Source organism: Nelumbo lutea, chromosome 1 (assembly GCF_056320005.1).
Source record: "Nelumbo lutea isolate HS-2025 chromosome 1, American lotus-T2T, whole genome shotgun sequence".
NCBI lineage: Eukaryota > Viridiplantae > Streptophyta > Magnoliopsida > Proteales > Nelumbonaceae > Nelumbo > Nelumbo lutea.
Window position 1 is genome coordinate 205516573 of NC_142684.1, and position 13019 is coordinate 205529591.

The window sequence follows — 13019 nt, forward strand, 5'->3', positions numbered from 1 at the left end:
GAGATGGTGAAAACTTCAAAATTGGAAAAGTAGGTCTAGAATATGAATTTTTAATAAAGTTTTATAGGTAGGGTTAGAATGGATGACCCTAGAGGGCAACCAAGTTTGGTGAGATTTGGAGTATGATTGGCACAAAAAAGGATGAAAATTCTAGGACTTGGAGAAAATTCAAAAACTAGGGAATAAGGGTTCTAGGAGGTATTTTGGGATGATATTTTGAGGGATGAAAGGATGTAAGGATATTAGAGGGAACTAAAATATTGGAGTTGATGAAAATTAAAGAATGGAAAATTTTAAGGTTTTGATGAAAATTAAAGAAAAAACTTGCCTAGATCAGTGCCCACTGTTTTGAGAACATTGAATGACTGTATTATGATGAAGAACTTAAAGGTTGTTGATTGTTGTAATATATATGTATAGAGAGAGAGAGAGAGAGAGAGAGCTCAGAGTCACTCTACAAGGTGCCTAGAAGGCTAGAATTGCCATAGGGCATGCGAATTATTCACTACACAGCATAAGCTATAAGATCCCAAATAAACTTCATCCATCATTATGTAAAGCATCCGCTCATATTTATAGTATGTAGACCCATAAGAAGTATAGTGGAAGTCAAAAATAAATAAAATTATAAAATTGCCATTATCCTATTTTAATTCAAAAAAGACTCAACTCCTGTACTATTTATTCAGTGACTCTGAAACTTAAAACATAAACCATAACTAGATTACTTAGATTCTATATTTGGATCCCACAGAAAAATTACCTTGGTCTCAAATTCTGCCATCTGCCCAAATCCCATGCACCATCATCTTGCCATATCGATACCTGTTGTAAGGTCTTCTTCCTCATTGCATGTCTTCAAGGGTGCTGATTGATCCCTATCAGTATTGATTGTTTATTTGGAAAGCCGTGCAAAGATTTATTCATTGTTTCTATTGGACATACTAAGTGAGCAAAATCATCGAGTATATTTCTTAGAATAAGTTACACTATTCAGCAAATCATAGAATTAGTTTTTTCTTATACTCAAAATGTTTCCTAGGATTCATCATGAAAGTCAATTCTTGTAAAATATCTAATGTTTCAGATAGTATGTTCCGGAATCCTCGAAGTATATCAGATGATATTTGATATATGGGAACCTTGCATGATAAAAGCATGTCAAGCATCCTTTGCTTGGTTTTTGTGGGTGGTATGCAACAAGTGAATGTTGCTCTTGGTTGCAGATGGATGTCCTATCAAAGGGTGAGAATCTGCCAAAGGTCATTGAAGCTTATTCTCGTCCAACACGGATTATTCGTGGGAAGGTCATGGATACTGATTTGGAGGTACCACATTTGGACTTGAAATTGACTTTGGAACTGAGAATTGCTGTGGAAGATGTCTAAAATGACTTGAATTCATACAAAGTGAAATCCTTAACTTGCTTATTCTTGGTTGATGAACTTACTGTTTTCAAATCAGAAATTATTTGTTAACTATACATTATTGAACAGAAAGTGTGTTACTTTGTTATATCATAGTTTAGAATAAGCTGTCTTTAATTATCATGGAAGGTTTAACTTTTATTTTTTGTCAGCTAGACTAGACATTACTCGTACTTGCTTTGTTCCTCTTAATGGGTTTAAAGTATCACTTTAGCTAGAGCCTAGAAGTAAGGGAAAGCACATAAAAAAGACGATACATCTGGGTTTCCTACACTTAATATTATTGAAAGTTTTCCCGTCTCCTAAAGGATATGAATTTTTAACATGCTTGTATTTCACATAAGAAAGACAATATGTCTGGATTTCCTGCACTAATAATATTAAAATTTGTTTGGTGTCCTAAAGGATGTGAACTTTAAAACATTTATATTCACATGAAAATGTTTGTTTCTGTTACGACCAAGAGCTGTGGTAAACCAAGACCCATCCATGGGAACAGCCAGCCTACATATCAAGTTTACAAGAAAAGGGAGAAGCCACGTCAGCAAGAGGTTAATCCAAGTGGCAGACTGTTAGAACAAAGTAACGGTCCTACAACAAACTGTAACAGTCTTGTAACAAACTGTAGACTGTAAACAGCTTACCTGGGCTATAAAGACCAGAGTAAGAAAGGATGAAGGGAAGAATTCCATTCGAACATCTATCTCTTTCTCTCTCTCTCTCTCCCTCTCTCTCTCTCTCTTCCCCTTCAGTTTTCCCTCTCTCCTTAGGATTTTGGTTCACTCAACGAACCCTGAGTTAGGCAGCACCTAACAGTTTGGTATCAGAGCTATGACAAATACTCGAGCTACAGCCATGGAGGCACGGGTTGATCAGGTGGAGGTCGAGCTTCACCAAGTCTCAAGCAAGGTACGAAGTATCAAGGATACACTAACAGAGATCTTGCAAAGACTAGAATAGAGCCTGCCAGTTGAAGACAGAGAAATCAACCAGGATAGGGTTAGCCAAGGGAGTAACCAAAGAAGCAGCTCCACCTTGGAAAGAAACACCAAACTGAGCTTCCCGGTCTTCTCAGGAGGAGACCCATCCCTTGGATATACAGGGCGGAAAGATTCTTTGAGTACAACGAAACATACAGACTAGATAGGGTGGCGTTAGCAGCAATGCATCTGGTTGGAGACACAATCCTCTGGTATCAGTGGTATCGTCAAGGGCACCCCCGTATTTCATGGCTCGACTTCACTGATGCCCTATGTGTCCGATTCGGGGCTTTCGGTTATGAAGATTTTGATGAGTCTTGTGAAGATAAAGCAAGTAAGAAGTGTTTGTGACTACCAGTTGGAGTTTGAACGTCCATCGTTAAGAGTCCAAGGGTGGCTGGAGAAGGCACTGGTTGAAGCTTTTGTGGGAGACTCAAGGAAGAAATATGGTTAGAGGTCAAGGCGATACATCCATCAACTGTGATGGCTGCGGCAGCCCTAGCCCGCACCCAAGAAGAAAAGGTAGCTCGAGCCTGACGTCTAAACCACCTGTGGCAACAGACGAACAAATCATTTACAGCACCCAGACCGGAAGGGACAAGACCCAATAAAAAAGGCAGCATCTTAAGAAAACTGTAGAGAAGATGGGCCGAATGGCCCATAGACTGTCATTTCATGTTATGTTATGTTTCTCTCTCTGTTGTGGGCCTGGGCCTTATTCTGGGCCCATACTCTGTAATATTCTGTTTTTTTGTATTTTCCTGCTCACTCAAGGGCCTCTCTGTAATTTGTCAAAGATTAACTTATTAATAAGATGTTTAGAGTGTTAGAGAGTAGTAATGTTCGAACCTCTTACTCTCTAACACTCATTGCCGCCAGCTCTCTCTTCTCTTCCTCTCTTGTTTGTTCATTTTCTGGTTTGCATCTAATCTCAAACAGTTCCATATATCAAGTGGGCTGTTTTTCAACTTGGTATCAGAGCGGGCCATTGCTTGGCGTGTCCCTCATGTGGTTCTAGTTCAGCCAACTACATGAGGAGGTTCTAGGGCTGAAAGTTTACAGTCATCCGCCTGGTTCTTGGAGGTCATTGGAGAGTGCCCAAGTTTCTATACACTTGGAGAAGGGTTCGGTGACCAGGAAGAATCAGAGAGCAAGTTGTTTGGCCTGATTTGAAATCAGAGAAAAGGACTTTCGAAGTTATCTCAGAGAACAAGTGTTCGGCCTGGTTTATAGTTCAAACCAGAGACTCTCTTGCTGTAAGTCTTTTCTCAGTCCTTTGCCGAGTTATTTTTGTTGTTTGGGAGGACTATTAAAGCATTCAAAGCCCACATACATTCGGCCCACTGTTGCTGGACTGTTTTTCTGGGTTGTTTTTGGAAGTGCTATTCGGCTGATTATTGGACTGCCGAGCTGCTGAAATTGATCTAAAACTAAGTGGCACTAGTCTCATCTTCATCCCAGCCTCTTCTTGGACCTATACTGAACACCTTGAAGTGATTTCTTCTAGTTAACAGTAGGCTGTTAACTACTGCACACTGAGTGTTCGACAAAAGGTCTCTTAAGGACTGTGGCCCTGTTTTCTTCTCTTTGGGACAACGGCTGTTGAGAACCTTAAATACCTTGTGATTGGAGGTTTGTTGGGTGTCCTTTAAAGGGTGAAACAGTAAAGAAAAAAAAAACTACCACCGAACTGGACTGTCACAGTTATCAAGTCTGAACTGATTCTGTGAGCTAGTTGTTGTTGCCTATTCAGCTCAAACTAAACTCATCAAGACCCCAGTACCTTGAGAAACCTATTAAAATCCTAATTGGAGCCTTTACATGATGGATTTCCCAAGCCTTGAAAACAAGAATGCTGCTGAATATGGACAGATTTTGGGAACCCCAACTGATTCTATGCTGGCTGTAACTACAGTTAAGCTTGATGGGACCAACTACTTGGCTTGGTCACAATCAATGAAAATCCACATTTGTAGCAAAGGAAAATGGGGTTTTATTTCTGGGAGCAAGAAAGCTCCTCCAGAGGATGATCCATCTTATGAGAGATGGGTACAAGAAAACTACACAGTGATTGAGTGGCTTGTGAATTCAATGCAGCCACAGATTAGTCAGCATTATCTGTGGATGAACTCGGCTAAAGAAATCTGGGATAGTGTTGCAGAAACTTACTCCCAGAAGTTGAATGTTGCCAGAGCTTACAAACTGAGAAGTGATGTGAAGAATCTAAGACAGGGGGAGAAGTCACTTGCAGCATACTTCTCAACCCTAAAATCTATATGGCAAGAGATTGATTTGATAGAGGCCGTGACATGGGATACTCCTAAGGATGCTGAAACATATAGGAAATTGGTGGAAAGGAATAGGGTCTTTGAGTTCTTGACAGGGCTGAATTCTGAATATGACATTACAAAGCAAAACATCTTGTCCAAGGAAGATGTTTCATTGTCTCAAGCATATACTTTGGTCAGCAGTGAAGAAAGTAGGAGGCAAGTGCAGGTTCAAGGGATCAGTATCAATGATCATTTTGCAAACATGGGAATCAAACCCAAAGGGGTTACAGGAGCTCCCAGTGGCACAGGAAAGAAGGAGGTGGTGTGTGAATATTGCAAGAAGCCGAAACACACTAAGGACAAGTGCTGGAAATTGCATCCCAGTCTTGTCCCTATCCGATTCCAGAAGAAGAATGACAGTAGAAAGACAGGAAGTGCACATACAGCCACAAGTACAGATACAGAGTTTGAGTCTGCAAGTGCACAATTGGCAGCCATGAAAGCTGAATATGAGAAGTTTGGAAGGATGATCAGCCAGCTTGAAGGTGTAACTTCATCATCCAACCCTTCTGGAAGTCCAGCCACCACTGCATTTGCTCACTCAGGTATAAGGGCTTCCGCTAACCATGCATCTACCTCAGGTAATCCCAAGACCCCTTGGATCATTGACTCAGGTGCTTCTAATCACATGACCAACCTTTCCACTTTGTTTGTGTCTTATGATTTGCTTCCTGATCGTGACAAAATCACCTTAGCTGATGGTTCTCTTGCCCCTATTTCTGGCAAGGGAACTGTCAAGCCTACAGACTCTTTACTCTTATCTTCCACTCTTCATGTACCTAAGTTAAATACCAATTTGTTATCTGTAAGTAGCTTGACCAAGTCATTGAATTGTTGTGTAACATTTTTCCCTTCTCACTGTGTGTTCCAGGACCTGAAGTCTCGGAAGGTGATTGGGAGTGGCCATGAAGCGAATGGAATATACTTGCTCGACACCCCTGGCCAATGCTTTGATCATCCCAAGAATGTTGCTTTTGATTCTACTTCTTCAGAGTCTGTCAGTCAAATTATGTTGAGTCATTGTCGGTTGGGTCATTTACCTTTTTCTGCTTTAAGTCATTTGCTTCCCAAACTGTTTAAGGGAGTCAGTGTGTCCAGTCTCAATTGTGAGTCATGTCAGTTGTCAAAGCATTGTAGAAAAAATTACCCTGTGAGCAATAAAAGATCCTCTTTTCTTTTTCATATTGTACACTCTGATGTGTGGGGGCCTTACCACTTATCCTCTATGGGGGGCTACAAATACTTTATCCTGTTTATTGATGACTTTTCTAGATTCACTTGGATATACTTAATGAAATCCCGAGACGAAGTCCCGAGACTTGTGAGGCAATTTCATGAGCTTGTTTTAACTCAATTTGGTACCAGAATTAAGGTTTTCAGATCTGACAATGCAAAAGAGTATTTTGAGAAGAGCTTATCCTTGTATCTCACTGACATGGAGGTTATTCACCAAAGCTCCTGTGTTAGAACCCCTGAACAAAATGGAGTTGCTGAGAGGAAAAATAGACATATTGTTGAAGTTGCAAGGAGCCTTTTATTTGCCTCACATGTTCCCACAAGATTTTGGGGTGATGCTGTACTTACTGCTACCTATCTCATAAACCGTATGCCATCCAGGGTTTTAGGGTTTAAATCCCCCTTCAGTATTCTTCATCCAGATAAGGATCTCTTCCCAATTCCTCTTCGTGTGTTTGGTTGTACCTACTATGTTCACATTCCAAGTGTGCAGAGACACAAGTTTGAACCAAAAGCCCACAAATGCATCTTCCTTTGTTACTCCCCCACACAAAAGGGTTATTGTTGTTTTGATCCAAAGGCTGGCACCAGACATGTCTCTATGGATGTTACCTTTGATGAACTTTCCCCTTTTTATGGTTCCTCTCAGGAAGGACATTGTCAACAGGGGGAGAGTCTGTCACAAGTTTTTGCTCTTCCCCTTCCTGTCCCAGTTCAGTCTCTTGACAAATCTGTATCCTCACAAAATGAATCAAAGGAGGATCAGCCACTTCATTCCTCTTGTCCTAGTGCTCCTATTTCTTTACCTCCTCGTCCTACCCATAATCCCAAAGTGTATCAAAGGCAGAGATCCAGGAATGAGCAAGTGGTTTCCCTTACAACAGATGGGGCTTATACCCTCCCAACCACAGATGAGATAACAGGTATTGCTTCAGCTCCCTTGGAATCCCCCTTCCCAGATCTTGATGTCCCCATTGCAGTTAGGAAAGGAAAGCGGAAGTGCACTGCACACTGCATTTCCAAACACCTTTCTTATGACCTACTTTCCCCTTCATATTGTGCCTACCTCTCTTCAGTTGCTTCTAACCCCATTCCTAGGTCTGTATCAGAAGCTCTTGGGATTCCAGAATGGAGTGATGCCATGCAGGCTGAAATGGATGCTCTACATGAAAATGGTACTTGGGAGGTGGTGGATTTGCCTGAAGGGAAGGATCCAGTTGGATGCAAGTGGGTTTTTACCATTAAATACAGGGCAGATGGGACTATTGAGAGGTACAAGGCCAGACTTGTTGCAAAGGGCTACACACAGACATATGGGATTGACTATCTGGAGACTTTTGCCCCTGTTGCTAAGATGACATCTGTGAGGGTTCTTTTATCTCTGGCAGCTCATTTTGATTGGCCTCTCTATCAGTTAGATGTAAAGAATGCATTTCTGAATGGTGACTTACATGAGGAGGTCTACATGTGTCTTCCTCCAGGAATGTATGGGAAAGATATGCAAGGAAAGGTATGTAAACTGAAGAAATCTCTTTATGGCCTCAAACAATCTCCTAGAGCCTGGTTTGAGAGATTTAGAGCTGCACTTGTTAAATTTGGCTATGTTCAGACACAGTCAGATCATACTCTTTTTGTGAAGAAAAGTGGGTCTCTAGCAATGTATCTCATTGTGTATGTTGATGACATTATAGTGACTGGTGATGATGCCTCAGGCATTCTGGGCCTTAAGTCTTTCCTCCATACAGAATTTGAGATTAAGGATCTGGGGGAGTTGAGATATTTCCTTGGCATAGAAGTTGCCAGATCCAGGGATGGGATTCTTATTTCCCACAGGAAATATGTCCTTGATTTGTTGTCTAAAACTGGAAAATTGGGTGCAAGACCAGCTGCAACTCCTATTGATATGAGTCACAAACTTTCAGCTTCGGATGGAACTTTGTTGGAAGACAAAGGGGTCTTTCAGAGACTTCTTGGGAAGCTTTTGTACCCTGTGCATGACTAGGCCAGATATTGCGTATGCTGTCAGTTGCATTAGCCAGTTCATGCATGCTCCTAGAGATACCCATATGGCAGCAGCAGAACGGATTTTGTGCTATCTGAAAGGCTCTCCAGGAAAAGGAATTCTATTTGCCAAACATGGTCATCTGAAACTTGAAGCCTATACTGATGCTGATTGGGCTGGAAATATTGATGATAGAAGATCTACTTCAGGGTATTGCAGTCTGGTGGCTGGTAATGTTGTCTCTTGGAGGAGTAAGAAACAAACAGTTGTGGCTCGATCCTCCGCAGAAGCAGAATATAGAGCCATGGCACATGGAGTCTCGGAATTGTTGTGGCTAAGGTCCTTAATGGAAGAACTTGGGGTAGATCATGACAAACCCATGATGTTGTACTGTGATAATCAGGCTGCCATCAACATTGCTCACAACCCGGTACAACATGATAGAACCAAACATATTGAGGTTGATAGACACTTTATTCGTGAAAGAGTCTCCTCCGGTGAAGTGTGCCTTCCATTCATTACTTCTGAAGGACAATTGGCAGATTTTCTCACCAAGGGCATTTCCAAGGCAAGGCTTCAACATGACACTGGCAAGCTGGGCATGATTAACATCTATGCTCAGCTTGAGGGGGAGTGTAGAGAAGATGGGCCGAATGGCCCATAGACTGTCATTTCATGTTATGTTATGTTTCTCTCTCTGTTGTGGGCCTGGGCCTTATTCTGGGCCCATACTCTATAATATTCTGTTTTTTTGTATTTTCCTGCTCACTCAAGGGCCTCTCTGTAATTTGTCAAAGATTAACTTATTAATAAGATGTTTAGAGTGTTAGAGAGTAGTAATGTTCGAACCTCTTACTCTCTAACACTCATTGCCGCCAGCTCTCTCTTCTCTTCCTCTCTTGTTTGTTCATTTTCTGGTTTGCATCTAATCTCAAACAGTTCCATACATCAAGTGGGCTGTTTTTCAACTAAAACCACTAGGTAACTCAAGCCCAAGCCCTGCTATTCCATTCAGGAAATTAACGTGGGCAGAGATGCAAAATTGTCGAGACAAAGGTCTCTGCTACAATTGCGAAGAGAAGTTTGGCCCCAGCCATAGATGAAAGTCTCAACAAGCCTTCTTATTACAGATTGAGGATGAAGAAGAGGATCGGAAACCAGAAGAAAGATCGTTGACTGACGAACACTGGGCTGAGACCATACAACCAAAAATCTCATTACAGGCCCTATCGTTGACTGATGAACACTGGTCGCCAAGTGTCTATCCTCATTGACAGTGGTAGCACCCTAAACTTTGTAACCACTGTGCTAGTCAAACGATTGGGATTACCAGTTCATCCTACAGCCTCATTTAAGGTCCATGTGGCAAATGGGACCTCACTCCAATGCGACGGAATTTGCACAGACATTGGGTTACGCATCCAAGAGCAACAATTTGTGGTTGATCTTTACCCACTAGAGTTAAGTGGGGCCGATATTGTATTGGGAACTCAATGGTTGCAGAAACTTGGGCTTGTTCTATGCGATTGGGTCCATTTTTCTATGGATTTCATGACGAAGGAACAAGAGTGCATTTACAAGGCCACTCAGCTAGCCGAGCCAGCCCAGTAAGCTTGGCATCCATGTTGAAAGAAGCATGCGACCCAAATCAGCTTATTATCTGGGGATCAAATATAGGCCCAACATTATCCCAGGCCCAGGATACATTGACTCAAGTTGATTACAAACAACAGCTCAGCAACATTCTCCAATAATATGCTGCAGTTTTCAAGGAGCCAACGAATCTACCCCCAACAAGGAGTCATGACCACAGAATTCCACTATTGCCAGATGCGTCTCCTACCAATGTAAAGCCCTACCGTTGTCCCTATTTTCAAAAACAAGAAATTGAAATGCAGGTTCAAGAACTGTTGGATAAAATTTTTATTCAACCCATCCACAGCCCATTCTCTTCACCTGTTCTTGTCAAGAAGAAAGATGGGACGTGGCAATTTTGTGTGGATTATCGGGCACTTAATAATATTACAGTTGAGGACCGCTTTCCGATTCTGGTAATAGATGAGCTCCTGGATGAACTCAAGACTACAAGAATCTTCTCAAAGTTGGATTTACGGCTACAATCAGATTAGAGTCCATGAAAGTGACATCCCAAAAACAGCCTTCCGGACTCATGATGGCCACTATGAGTTCCGGGTTAAAAGCTACGGGATAATTGCAGCACCACTGACAGTCCTTCTAAAGAAAGACTCTTTCATCTGGAATAACAAAGCCCAAGTAGCATTTGAAGCCTTAAGAGCAGCAGTGTCATCCCCACCGCTCTAGCTTTGCCAGATTTCAACAAACCTTTTGTGGTCGAGTGCGATGCGTTGGGACTGGCGTGGGAGCAGTGCTGATGCAAGATGGTCAGCCCCTTGCCTTCTTCAGTAAGGCCTTATTCACCATACAAAATCACTCTTCAGTCTACAACCGGGAATTGATGGCAGTTGTATTGGCAGTTCAGCATTGGCGCTCCTACCCGTTAGGCCGTAAGTTTGTGATTAAGACTGATCACCAAAGTCTGAAATTCCTATTGGAACAACGAGTCCTTTCTCCACACCAGTAGTGTTGGGTTTCAAAGTTAATGGGCTTTGATTACACTATTGAATACAAACCTGGAGCAACAAATAGAGTTGCTGATGCGCTGTCACGCCAACCCAAACAACTAGCGCAGAGCATACTCCAATTGCATGTATTCCAACAACCCACTGCAGCACTATTGGACCAATTATGGGAGGAATCTGACAATAATAAGGAACTCCAAGCAATAAAAGCACAGTTGTTGCAGCAACCAGGTGTCAAACCTATGTATTCTATCCAAGGGTCAGTGCTGTACTACAAAGGTAGAATGGTGTTGCCAGCAGACTCAGCCCTTTTGGACCAGCTACTGAATTACTTCCATGCAACATCGATGGGTGGACACTCAGGAGTCCTGCGCAGATATAAGAGTGTCGTCCCAATTTTATTGGATGGGTATGCTAAATTCCATAAGGAAATACATATCTACATGCCAGGTATGTCAACAATGCAAGTATGAGGCACAATCCCCAGCTGGCCTGCTAAAACCATTACCCATACCTAGCCAAGTTTGGGAAGATATTTCTATGGATATTATAACTGGCCTACCAACCTCTTCCGGTAAATCAGTCATATTAGTGGTGGTTGATCACCTTACAAAATACAGCCACTTCTTAGCACTGCCACATCCATTTACTGCAACTACAGTAGCCGACACTTTTGTTCGGGAAATAGCTCATCTTCACGGTTTCCCAAAGTTTATTGTTTCTCACAGAGATCCAATCTTCATCAGCCTCATTTGGAAAGAACTTTTTCGCCTCCAAAGCGTACACAGCTAAGCAAATCCACAAGCTACCATCCGCAGTCAGATGGGCAAACAGTGGTGGTCAATCGTTACTTAGAAACATATTTACAATGCTTCACTGGAACCAAGCCAAGACAATGGTTCAGCTGGTTGCATTGGGCTGAATGGTGGTACAACACTACCTATCAGATATCAGCATGAATGACCCCTTTCAGGGCATTGTATGGTCGTGACCCACCTACATTGATTCCCTATGAGAAGGGTTCTACAGAAGTAGCTTCACTTGAAGAATACCTGCTGAATCGAGACATCATTATATAGGAACTTAAACAGAACCTGCTCTGGGCCCAACAATGAATGAAACAATCAGAAGTACACTATCAGGTTGGTGACATGGTTTACTTAAAATTGCTCCCCTACAAGTTGCTTTCAGTACAAAAACAGTGATGGAACAAGCTGGCACCTCGCTACTTTGGACCTTTCAAGATCTTGGAGAAAATTGGACTTCTTGCATACAGATTGGATCTCCCACCAGATTCAAGAGTGCACCCAGTTTTCCATGTCTCGGTTCTCAAAAAATGCTTGAAACCAGATGCTATAACTCAACCATATCTTCCCGAATTCTAAAGTGATATGGACCTAGAAACAGAGCCAGTGCATATCACTAATTTCAGATGGGTCAAGAAAGGCTCCCACATTGTTCCAGAAGCTTTAGTCGTCTGGTCACAGCTGCCGGAAGAGGATGCAACATGGGAACCCTATCTACATCTGCAACACCAGTTTCCCCATATTGACCTTGAGGGCAAGGTCCAACTTAACCAGGGTGGTATTGTTAAGACCAAGAGCTGCAGAAAACCAAGACCCATGCACGGGAATAGCCAGCCTACATATCAAGTTTACAAGAAAAGGGAGAAGCCACATCAGCAAGAGGTTAATCCAAGTGGCAGACTGTTAGAACAAAGTAACAGTCCTACAACAAACTGTAACAGTCTTGTAACAAACTGTAAACTGTAAACAGCTTACCTGGGCTATAAAGACCAGAGGAAGAAAGGATGAAGGGAAGAATTCCATTCGGACATCTCTCTCTCTCTCTCTCTCTCTCTCTGTTCCCCTTCAGTTTTCCCTCTCTCCTTAGGATTTTGGTTCACTCAACTAACCCTGAGTTAGGCAGCACCTAACAGTTTCTGATCAATATAGAATTCCCAATACATTTTAATTTACCTTTTCATACATATGTATACTGTTGAAACTGAAGAGAGGAGAGGAGACTTGTGTGTTTCGGCAATGAGGGTTCTGAGAAGAGTTTTCGAACTGTCTCTATCTCAGCCCTCTAACACTGTTTTATTAGATATTTTTGAGTAAAATTACAAGGAGGCCCTTAGTTGGGCAGAATTTACAAAGAACTTAAAAAATAACTTAACATGGACAAGATGGGCCCAAAATAACAAGAAGAATAAACAACCTATGGGCCATTCGGCCCATCTTCTCTACACTCCCCCTCAAGCTGAGCATAGATGTCAATCATGCCAAGCTTGCTGGTATCATGCTGAAGTTTTGCCTTGGGAATGCCTTTGGTAAGAAAATCTGCCAACTGTCCTTCAGATGTGATGAAAGGAAGACACACTTCACCCGAAGAGGCCCTTTCCCTAATGAAGTGTCGTTCAACTTCAATATGCTTGGTTCTAT

At 42.0% G+C, this 13019-nt stretch overlaps 1 protein-coding gene across 2 annotated transcripts in view; it reads left to right on the forward strand.

The window, feature by feature from the left end:
• EDD1 (glycine-tRNA ligase) overlaps positions 1 to 13019 on the forward strand; it is a 184129-nt gene that overhangs the window by 141797 nt on the left and 29313 nt on the right. For both annotated transcript variants that reach the window (XM_088962478.1, XM_088962477.1), the window contains exon 33: positions 1227 to 1328. In XM_088962478.1, coding sequence (XP_088818604.1) covers positions 1227 to 1328 — 102 coding nt within the window. The remainder of the gene's footprint in view (positions 1 to 1226; positions 1329 to 13019) is intronic.